Raw genomic sequence first — 12213 nt, forward strand, 5'->3', positions numbered from 1 at the left:
TAACTAATGTCTCCTGTACAGGGGCTGGGGGATGAGGGTGATGGGATGAAATCTCTTTTTTAAACTTAAAACAAATCAGCTCCTTATTGTACTCATGTCATATTCTCATTTTCTCTTTACTTGCTCTTTTCTTCTCACTGGGCGGAAGCTTGTGCCCTATGATGAGTTTGGTGGTAGGGGATATTTAATCAGGAAAATGGGAACTCAGTCACCTGATTAAGTCTAAGGTAGGAAGGCTAGTGGAGATCTTCCTGCCTGCCACCAATTGAGACCCTTGAATGGGCAATTAATGCCCACTTGAAGGGCACATCCCATCGAGCTGCATTAATCAACCTGCAGGCAGGGGCTTGCCAAGTATGGATCACAAAAAGAAAATCCTAGTGTCCTTGCTTGCTATCTCCAGGGAATATGGGATAGGTTCTTGTTCAAAGGCACTCAATGCCGGGCTAGAGGATCTGGCATTGAGAATGGGGGAGCCTGCAGAGAGCCACTCCACTACTTTGCTGCCAATCCTCCACATCCCCGTTTCCCCATAACCCCCACCCTGTAATACTACTCCCCATCCCTGCTCTCCTGACATCACTCACCTTTGGCCTAAGTTTTTCCATAATTCAAGTCTCTGCTGGAGCCAGACTGGCAGCAGCCAGACCTCCCAGGTAGTGCTGCTGGGTACAAAAGGGTTGCCTGCCTCAACCTGGCTGCCTGCTCTCAGCAGGTGTGAGTTACAGTCCTGAGCGTCTGATCCTAGGGGAAGATGCACTACTGCCTGGTAAGGTTAGCTGGATTAGCACAAGATGCAGTGGGCCTTCCTGAAGGTGACGTAGGGCTCTCAGCAACTCTCCAGCCTGTGGCCGAAACCCCTATTGCCTCCACAAGATTCTGCCCCCTATGTCTGAGTGCTTTGACTGGAAATGAAGCATATGGCAGTTTCTCTTTACTCTATTTGCTAATTCATCATGTTATCACAAAGCGGATATAACTGAAGAGAAGTCAGACAAACAGCTCCATTATGCAGCATTTTCTCATGCAAATTCACATTCATATAACAGGAATGTAGATAACTGCGCAGATGCAGTGCTCCCATCAAGGGCTGCATACCATATTAACAGCCCAGTTTCCAAGAATTGTAAAAAACAGATAAAGATTTGCATTTATACAGCACTTTCAAAAAGCAATTTGTAGCCAACTAAGTACTTTTTAAAGTTTAGTTACTGTTGTAGCATAGGAACCCACAATGATGTCAGCATAAGGGAGACAGTTGCAGCTAATACCTCATGATGAACTGAAGCAACCCCAAGACTCCTTCAACAGTACTTTCCAAACCTGTTTCCAATACCACCTCGAAGAATAGGGGCAGTAGACACATGGGAACACCCATCACCTGCAAACTCCCCTCCAAGCCTCAGACCATCCTGGATTAGAATTAGACTGCTGTTCCTTCACTGTCACAGGGTCAAAATTCTGGAATGCCCGAACAGCATTGTCGATGTCCCACCATTTGGACTGTGGTGGTTTGTGAAGGGGATGGCTAACCACCACCTTCCAAAGGGTATTAATGTATAAATAAAAGCCATAAAATGAATTTCTTTTTTTTAAGCACAAGGATACCATGCTGTTTGATCAACAGCAGACTCCAGTGCAGCTGCTCCTTAATGACACCAACAGTACTTAAATGTCACAGTCTCAAGGCTTTCTTCAGCACTTTCCCCAATTAAATAGATGGGGTGGATTCTCAGAGGCTATTTCCCTGGGCTGAAATGGTCGCTACGAGAGGACACAGATTTAAGGTGCAGGGAAGCAAGTACAGAGGAGATGTTAGGGCTAAGTCTTTCACTCAGAGGGTGGCGAGTGAATGGAATTGGCTGCCGTCGGTGGTGGTGGAGGCGAACTTGCTGGGGTCTTTTAAAAGATTTCTGGATGAGTATATGGGATCTAATGGGATTGGGGGTTATAGATAGGTCTATGGCTTAGTAGGTATAGAAGTGATCGGCGCAACTAGTGGGCTGAAGGGCCTGTTTGTGCTGGAGTGTTCTATGTTCTATGTTAAACAGGAGTCTTAGGAACATTTAAAATTCTAGATATTTGTCAAATTCCAAAATATAAAACATCTGTAATACTTAACTGTGTTGGGATTTAAGAATTTAAGATTCTGACAACATAGAAACTGGTGTGATTGTTAATATTAACTCACCATACAGGGTAATAAAATTAACTAGTATTTAGTTTGTTATTGGAGTAAATTTGCCATTATTTTATCCCATGGCTGGTTATGGTCAAACACTCATCCACAACACCAAGCACATTTCATTTCATTGTTTTCTTACCTTCTGTAGCAAATTGTTCAAGGTGATTTAATGTCTGAACTCTGTGTTGTGACAATTCAGCAAGTCTTTCAAAAATGACGTCGTCCTGTTAAGTAGCAAAATATTCATTTGATTTATCTTTTAAATATTGTACCTAAATTTTGTAGGGATCAAGATGATCTGTTTTGAAAATGGTAACTATTTTCTGGCATCTGCGAAATCTAACTGAAAACTATTATCCCTGTGATTGAAAAACTCAGATTGAGGATCTATACTTTTGCATTGTCAAAAGGCAATTAAAAAACATCCAATGTAGTGCTGGTTCAGGATTTTACACTCCCCCCAGGTGGGTTGTGAGGTGGGGCGGCTTCATCCTGACTCAGACACAATTTTACATTTCACAGTTGGGCAGGAAACCCACCTTTCTCCCCCATTCAGGCCCTCAAGTGACCACTTTATGGCCACTTAAAGGCCTCTTCCTGCCCAACTTCAATTTTTAGGCTGGCAGGTATGGGTCAGAGCAGGGTCGGGAAACAGGAAAAGAAACATTTCACCATCTAGGGCAGGAAATGGGGGTGGAGTGCCTCAATCTGATATGTGGTGCCCTCCTCTCCAGGTGCTCAATTCTGTCAATAAAAGTGAATGACCCAGCAACAGTGAAGGAATGGCGATGCATTTCACAAGTCAGGATGGTGAGTGGCTTGAAGGGGAATCTCCAGATGGTGGTGTGATCAGGTATCTGCTGCTCTTGTCCTTTGAAATCATTGCTGAAATAGCTGAAGATGGTCTGGCCTAGGATACCACCTTGTGGAACTCATGAAGTGACGTCCAGGGACTGAGATGGTTGGTCTCCAATAATCAATATATAGTTCCAAGGCAGGAATGACTTTGTACGAGGTATTACTCCAACCAGTGGAAGTTTTACCTCCAATTCTCACTGACTTCAATTTGCCAGTGTTCCTTGATGCCATGCTCAGTCAAATGCTGCCCTTGTGTCAAAGGTAGGCACTCTCACCTCACTTCTGGAAATCACATTTTTTGTCTATTGGCTTGGAACAAAGCTGCATTGCGGTCAGGGGCTCAGCAGCCCTGGCAAAACTCAACTGATTTATTTGATAGTACACTCACTAGCTTTCGAGGTTACCCCCTTCGTCAGGTGAATGGAGAGTTCTGGCCTCAGACAGAGCATATAAAGCACAGAACTGTCTGAGGCCAGAACTCTCCATTCACCTGACGAAGGGGGTAACCTCGAAAGCTAGTGAGTGTACTATCAAATAAATCGGTTGGACTTAAACCTGGTGCTGTCAGACTTTTTACTGTGTTTACCCCAGTCCAACGCCGGCACATCCACATCAAAACTCAACTGAACATCAGCAAGATTATTGCTGTGTAAGTGTCGCTTGACAGCACTATCACCAACATCTTTCATCACTTTGCTAATGATGATGTGGAGATGCCTGTGTTGGACTGGGGTGGGCACAGTAAGAAGACTCACAACACCAGGGTAAAGTCCAACAGATTATTTGGAATCATGAGCTTTTGGAGCGCTGCTCCTTCATCAGGTGAAGTTGGACTTTATCCTGGTGTTGTGAGACATCTTACTTCGCTAATGATCAAGAGGAGGTTGATGGGGCGCTAATTGGTCTGATGGAATTTGTCCTTTCTTTGTGGACAGGATAATCCTGGGAAATTTTGACAATGCTGGGGAGATGCCAGTATTGTAGCTGTACTAGAACAGCTTGGCCACAGGGAGAAGCTAGTTCTGGGACAAAGATATGTGAATTGGTATCCCAGCTGATACCAACTGTCTTAGCACAGAGGATATGAAGCTTTTCAGACTTTTGCATCAAAGACTTAATGGAACATGAATGGAATAAGTTTTATTTCTTATATGTACAGTATTTACACCTCTCACAAATGAATTTGAATTCTATCTGAACACAAAATGTGTTCCAATAAACACTATTCAAAAAAACAGTAATCAGGATTGCAAACAGCGTTACAAAAATTTATGCATTTCTTTGTGTGGTTGAGCAAGTTAAACAGAACACTTACTGCTCCTTTGCAGTACAGTCGGATCTTTCCTGATGGCATCTTAACAATCACTGACATTCGTTTCCTGGTGCTATTGATCGGATAAACAAAAACAAACACATTTGAGAATAAAAACAGTATATACCAGCTAGGCCACATGGAGACATTCAGCGCAGAAAAGACCCTTCGGCCCACTGAGTCTGCACTGACAAAAACTACCACGAGTCGCACCAATCTCATTTTCCTGCACTAATCCCAAATCCTTAAATATTATATTTCAAGCGATTGTTTTCTTCATAATAAGCAACTTCCTCATTGTTGAGGTTTACTAACTGATAAAGTTCAAGAGTTACATCACAATCATTAATTTTTCACTGTGCATGATCATTCTCAACTGCACAGAGCATACCTCTGTCGTCTGTCCTCAAATACTGTAAAAGTATATGAAAAATATAACCCCAAATGTGGACAGTTCAAAAGTAAGCACAAAGTCTACAGTTCTAGTAAAAGGAGGTGGTAGTGGGGTTCTTGAGAAACAGTAAGGTAGACAAGTCCCCAGAGTCTGATGGGATGTACTCCAGAATACTGAGCGAGGCAAAGGAGGAAATTGCTGGGGCCTTGAGACAAATCTTTGTATCCTCACTGGCTACAGTGGAGGTCCCAGAGGATTAGAGAATAGCCAATGTTGTTCCTTTGTCTAAGGGTAGCAAGAGTAATCCAGGTAATTACAGACTGGTGAACCTTACATCAGTGGTAGGAAAATTATTGGAGAGGATTCTTCCAGACAGGATTATTCCCACTTGGAAATAAGCAGACTTATCAGTGACAGCAACATGCTTTTGTGAAGGGGAGGTCGTGTCTCATGAACTTGATCGAGTTTTTCGAGGAAGTGACAAGATGATTGATGAGGGTAGGGCAGTGGATGTTGTCTACATGGACTTCAGTAAGGCCTCTGACAAGGTCCCTCATGGCAGACTGGTGCAGAATGTAAAGTCGCATGGGATCAGAAGTGAGCTGGCAAGGTGGATGCAAAACTGGCTCCGTCAAAGAAGACCGAGGGTAGCAGTCGAAGGATACATTTCTGAACAGAGGGCTGTGACAAGTGGTGTTCCTCAGGGATCAGTGCTGGGACCTTTGCTGTTTGTAATATATATATGTAAATAATTTGGATGAAAATGTAACTGGATTGATTAGTAAGTTTGTGAACGACACAAAGATTGGTGGTCTTGTGGATAGCAATGAGGACCATCAGAGGATACAGCAGGATATAGATCAGTTGGAGACTTGGATGGAGAGTTGGCAGATGGAGTTTAATCTGGACAATTGTGAGGTAATGCATTTTGGAAGGTCTAATACAGATAGGAAATATGTAGTAAATGGAGAACCCTTAAGAGTACTGATAGGCAAAGGGATCTGGGCGTACAGGTACACAGGTCACTGAAAGCGGCAAGGCAGGTGGAGAATGTAGTCAAGAAGCCATATGGCATGTATGCCTTCATCGATCAGGGTATTGAGTTTAACAATCGGCAAGTCATGTTGCAATTTTATAGAACCTTAGTTAGGCCGCACTTGGAACAGTGTTCAATTCTGGTTGCCACACAGCCAGAAGGATGTGGAGGCTTTGGAGAGGGTAGAGAAAAGATTTACCAGGATGTCGCTTGGTATGGAGGGCATTAGCTATGAGGGGAGGTTGAAGAAACTTGGTTTGTTCTCACTGGAGCAGCGAAGGTTGAGGGGAGACCTGATAGAAGTCTACAAGATTGTGGAAGGCATGGACAGAGTGGATAGTCAGAAGCTTTTTCTCAGGGTAGAAGAGTCAATTACTAGGGGACACAGGTTTAAGGTGCAAGGGGCAAAGGAGATGTACGAGACAGATATTTTACCCAGAGAGTAGTAGGTGCCCGGAAATCATTGCCGGGGGAGGTAGTGGAAGCAGATATGACAGTGACTTTTAAGGGGCATCTTGACAAGTACATGAATAGGATGGGAATAGAGGGATATGGTCCCTGGAAGGGTAGGGGGTTTTAGTTAAGTCAGGTAGCATAGTCGGTGCAGACTTGGAGGGTCGAAGGGCTTGTTCTTGTGCTGTAATTTTGTTCTTTTCTGCAAACAATAAGGAAGTTATAAAGATGTATGAATAAAAATAAAATTTTTGTGTTCCCAGTTTCCTTCCAGATGCTGACTGTTACCAGAGATTATTCAAGACCAAAAATGACATCACCAAAACTGAAAACGTGAGTAATTAGTAAAAACTGACCATTTAAAAGTGATCACTTCAGAAGTTGAAATTAAGCTACCCTGAAATATTTAAAAACTCAAAATTTAACACATTTTAACAGCCACGTCAATTTTGAGAAAGTCTGACCTGTATTACCACGACATTTTATTTAGAATTAGCCCCATTTCATTCTCACAAATTGACACTTGATCAATTGCGTCCACTACAGCCTCATATAAAAACAGGTAAAGAGATCACAACAAATATCTAGTTTTGGCCCAATGTGCACTGCTTTTCCTGCACAACAATTATCACACCTAAAATTCACTGTGTGAAGGTTTTTGAGATATTGGATGCCATAATAAGGTACATTATAAATGATTTTTTTCTTGCAATTAATTTAATGTGACTGGTCATTGTGAGGTACTAAATTATAGATACACTACCTGGAAAATTCCAGAACATTAAGGAGCTCGTAGGTCTGCTCTTCTCCCATCTGGTAAATGAGAAGTAAAAACAAGTTATTTTTGTTTGCAATTCTAACTTCTCAGTTATATACTGGTAATTCTCAGTAAAAGTTAATCCAAATACAAATGACATTTAGCAGAACAAATACTACAGTTCTCAATATTTCAAGTCAATATTTCCAGAAAAAGGAAAAACACAGATCCTCAGTTCTTCAATAGCAAACCTTGAAAATACTAAACATTTCAATGTCTGAAATGAAGTACTGCAATCAATAACAAGGGAATATATAAACGTTAAGTAGGAAAAGCCCCAAGTTGCCCTCCAAGCAACCCTATCCCAAAACATTCAAAACACTTAGATGATCAAACCCCACCCGCTCTCAGCCATCCAACCTCCAGCAAAATCAATCAATAAGTTTACTTACCACTTCTATAATGACGGAATCAGGCGTTCTTCCAGTGAAGACAAAACCAAACTTCTTTGCAGCTTTTACCAGTGAGTTTTCATCTGCACAAAAACACATCTGTCAGCAAGTAGGATCGCCACCATGAATAATGATAAAGCAACAACTGGTGACCTTTCCTCTGTATTGATCTCTAAGACCACTCACCTCCATCTGCAAAATGTTGCATGCCTCCTCCTTTCAGCCTTATTCATAATTTAATCAGCTTTGGTGCCAGCCTCAGCTCAGTGCAGCAACCACTGACCTCTTATGACAGAAAGCTGGGTTTTACATTCCCACTCCAGAAATGGAAGCACATAATTTGAGCTGATATTCCTGTTCAGCACTGAGTGACTGCTGCACTTTCATTTGAATGTTAAGCTGAGGTCCTGTCTGTCTGTCATTTCATGTGGGTGTAAAAGTTCCCACAGCACTCTTCAAAATGAAGCCGGGGAGTTTTCTGAATGCCTTAGCAAATATTTATACCTCAACAGGAACCACCAAAGACCATCTGTTTTTGGACCTTGCTCTGCACAAATTAGTTGCTGTGTTACTTTACATAACCACAGTATATATTACAAAAGTAATTAACTGACTTTAAAGATTTTGGGTACAAAGACTTTATAAACTGAGCTCTTTCTTTCACTGGATGTGATCAGTGTGCTTGCTTCTCATTGGCCTGCCAAGCACTAACTTCTACTGATCGACTGGTTCAAAGTTCCACCAGTTATCTTTTACACTGCAATGCCCCACAGTCTATCCTCATTGCCCTCCACTATATTCATTGCCGAAGACTCCTGCAACATCCTCCTGTTTTATGTTGCACTTTGCAGTCTTCAAATCCACAAAAGCAGTGTATTTCTGTACATTCCTCCTCCCTTTACTGATGGTACAGTTTCGTGCTTTACCAGCTTTAGTTTCTCTGGAATCCTCCGTCTTTGCTATCTTCCTCCATTACTTCCTCAAAACATTATCTTATCTTCTCTGTTTTCTGTCTTGCCTCCTAACTCTTTAAACTTTTGATCCAAATTCATTTCCCCTCAGATGCACTTTGAATCATTTTCTATGTTAAAGATGGAAGGTAAATGCAATTTACTGAAATGATTAACCTCATGAAGAGCTACTTGAGACAATAGGTAGATAGTCCAACTTGGGAAGGGATTATCTTAGACCTGGTTCTGGGAAGCAAGCCTGGACAGGTGATTGATGTTTCATCGGGGCACTATTTTGAGAACAATGATCACAATTCTATAAGTTTCAAGATACTTGTAGAAAAGGATAGAAATAGTCCAAAGCGAAAGCACTAAATGAGTAAGACTAACTATGACAGTATTAGACAGAAGCTAGGGGGCGGCTATTTGAGGGCAAATCCCTATCCAATATTTGGGAGCCTTTTAAAAGTCAGTTGTTTATAATTCAGGACAAGTATGTCCCTGTAAAAATGACAGATAAAGATGGCAAGATTCAGGAACCATGGATGACGAGAGAGATTGTAAGCTTTGTGAAAAAGGAGGCAAACATAAATTTCAGGAAATTGAAAATGGATAAGACTCAAGGAATATAAAGAAAGCAGGAAAGAGGTTAAACATAATCTTAGGAGGGCACAAAAGGGCCATGAAATGTCCTTGGCAGGCAGGATTAAGGAGAATTCCAAGGCTTTTTATGCGTATATAAGGAGGAAGAGGGTAGCTAAGGAAAGGGTGGGTCCACTCAAGGATAGTGGAGAAAATGTGTGTGTGGAGCCAGGTGAGGTCCTTAACGAGTACTCTGCACCAGTATTCACACAAGAGAAGGATATGGCAGATGGTGAGTATAGAAAGGAGGATGTTGACATTCTAGGACATGTTGAGATAAACAGAGAGGAGATATTAGAGGTTTTGAAAAACATTAACATGGGCAAGTCCCCAGGGTTAGATAGGGTCGATGCCAGAATATTGAGAGAGGTGAGGGAAGAAATTGCTGAGGCCTTGACCAAAATCTTTGTTTCCTCTTTAGCCACAGGTGAGGTATCAGAGGATTGGAGAGTAGCTAACAGTGCTCCTGTGCTTAAGAGCAGCAGAAGAGGCAATCCAGGAAATTACAGGCCTGTGAGCCTGACATCAGTGGGTGAGAAATTATTGGAGAAGATACTTAGGGACAGGATGTAATCACATCTGGAAGAGAATAGGCTTATTAGCGATAAGCAGCACGGTTTTATGAAGGCGGGGGGGGGGGGGGGGGGGGGGGGGGGGGGTCATGTCTCACAAACTTGATTGAATTCTTTGAGGAATTGACAAATAAAAATGACCAGGGCAGGGCTGTGGATGCTGTACGCATGGACTTTAGTAAAGCTTTTGATAAGGTTCTTCAGGCTGATACAGAAAGTGAAGTCATATGGGTTCTGAGGTGAGCTGATAAGATGGATACAAAACTGGCTTAGGCATACAAAGCAGAGAGTAGGAGTGGAAGGATACTTATCTAACTGTGACAAGTGGTGTTTCACAAGGATCAGTGCTGGGGCCTCTGCTGTTTGTAATATATAGAAATGATTTGGAGGAAAATGTAATTGCAGATGATACAAAAATTGGGGGAGTGAATAGTGTAGAGGATTGTCATAGGATACAACAGGATATATATTGGCTGGACACCTGGGCTGAAAGATGGGAGATGGAATTAAACACGGACAAATGTAAGATGATGAGATTTGAAAGGTGTACTACAGAAGGAAAGTATACAGTAAATGGTAGAGCCCTTAAAAATATTAGCAATTAGAAGGATCTAGTCTTGCTGATCTACAGTTCCCTGAAGGTGGCAACTCCAGTGGACAAGGTGGTCGAATCATATGGCATGTTGGCCTTCATTGTCAGGGCATCGAGTATAGGAATCGGAAAATCATGCTGTAGCTGTACAAGACGGGTTTGGCCACATTTGGAGCCAGAAGAATGTTGATGCATTGGAAAGGGTGCAGGAGAGATTTACCAGGATGTTGCCCGGTTCGGAGGATATGGACTATGAAGAAAGGTTGAAAAAACTTGGATCGTTTTCATTGGAGTATAGGAGGATGAGGGGGTCTTGGTAGAGGTTTACAAGATTATAACAGTCTTGGATAGAGTGACAGTCAGAGTCTTTTTTCCAGGGTTGAAGGGTCAATTACTCGGGGACAATAGGATGAAAGTGAGAGGGAGAAAGTTTGAAAAAGATGTAAGGGATGGTGAATGCCTGAAATGCATTGCTGGACTTGGTGGTGGAAGCAGATTATATAACAACATTCAAGGGGCATCGGGAGAGATACATGAATGGGCACGGAATAGAGAAATATGGACCACGTAGAGGCAAGAAAATATTAGATAGGCATCTGTGTCGGCACAGATTTAGTAAGTCAAAGGGCCTGTTCCTGTGGTGTACTGTTCTTTGTTCATGAATTAATGTGAACTACAAAATGGATAATTGAAAAGATAGGTTACATAGATGTCTATTTCTCATAAATGTGTTGCTTAATAAATCTAGTATCACTGTAGTGCCAAATCATATTTTTCTATATTCACTTTTCATATTGATACTCTATTACTCTCTCACTCAGATCAACCCATTTCTATCACAATGAACTTATGCTCTATGATGCAATAACAAACAATTATTTGAGAGACACATACACACGTATGTGACAAACAATGGAAATTATCTCAGGCAACAATCGCATGGCCAGGCTGGCTGTGAAACAAAGGATGCACATTAGAAAAATGCTGGAAGCATGAGGTGTAAAGGAAGAAAAGCATACTTTAACACCCCCTGTTTCTCATATGACTGATAAAGCTTATGAGACAATTTCCTATTTATATTGCTTATAACTAGAATTTTCCCAGCATTATGTTTGTGCTGGTGTGAAAATCAAGTACAAACATCAGGACTCCCAATAGAATTAACACCTGACAACGATTTTGATTGATTTGTATTTCAGCAATACAACATTTACCTGAACAACAATTTACTCAAATAGTTTTCTATGTAGCCCATCTTTCAACTCATCCGTTTTCCAAAGTTGTGTATATTTCATCCAGCGTAATCTTCATGTCCACATGGGGTGGGATGTAAACTGCCATTAGGACAACAGAGGTGAACTCCGCAGAAGGTATTCTAGGTCTGGGGAGCAGCAACTTGCCAGTGTTGCTACGTCTTGGCACCACAAGGTATTGATTAGGAAGCAACCCCACCTCCCCTAGTCTTGCCTGAGATTGGCTTTGAGATGAAACGTCCCAAGGCCTTGATCATTGTGGCTGGGGACTTCAATCAGGCCAAACTCAAGAACATACTACCAAGTTACACTAACATGTCTCCTGTTCCACCAGAGACCCAAACATCCTAGACCACTGCTACACAAATATCAAACGTGCCTACCACTACCACCCACCCACACTTTAACTTTCCAGCAATCGCCTAAGCATGTGCAATAGATTTGGACAGACAAACATTATGCTTAAACTGACTGACTACCTGAGCAGATTAAATGCACCATGAATCACAATGATTTAAGATCATCAGTCATATATGACTATAAATATATAAAACTCTTGAGTTTAAATTGATTAAAACACTCAATGGATAGACAAAGATACAAATCAGTTCCTGCCTCTGAAGGATTAAAGGTTCTTGATTTGTCAGCAGTTCCTGCCAGTGATACATTAAACCATGCTGTTCAATCCCCAGGTCAAATGACATATTTTGAGGCACACGGTAGAGGAACAGCTCGCTGTTAATAGCTTATGGCTAGA

At 41.8% G+C, this 12213-nt stretch overlaps 1 protein-coding gene across 3 annotated transcripts in view; it reads right to left on the bottom strand.

The window, feature by feature from the left end:
- Positions 1 to 12213, bottom strand: part of atp8a2 (ATPase phospholipid transporting 8A2) — a 443947-nt gene that overhangs the window by 289582 nt on the left and 142152 nt on the right. For all 3 annotated transcript variants that reach the window (XM_080197362.1, XM_080197361.1, XM_080197363.1), the window contains exons 18-21: positions 7448 to 7530; positions 7002 to 7051; positions 4359 to 4428; positions 2325 to 2409 (exon numbers count right to left, since the gene is read on the bottom strand). In XM_080197362.1, the coding sequence (XP_080053488.1) occupies positions 2325 to 2409; positions 4359 to 4428; positions 7002 to 7051; positions 7448 to 7530 (288 nt within the window). The remainder of the gene's footprint in view (positions 1 to 2324; positions 2410 to 4358; positions 4429 to 7001; positions 7052 to 7447; positions 7531 to 12213) is intronic.

Source organism: Carcharhinus amblyrhynchos, chromosome 10, assembly GCF_965287045.1.
Source record: "Carcharhinus amblyrhynchos chromosome 10, sCarAmb.v2.hapA, whole genome shotgun sequence".
In the NCBI taxonomy this organism is placed as follows: Eukaryota; Metazoa; Chordata; class Chondrichthyes; order Carcharhiniformes; family Carcharhinidae; genus Carcharhinus; species Carcharhinus amblyrhynchos.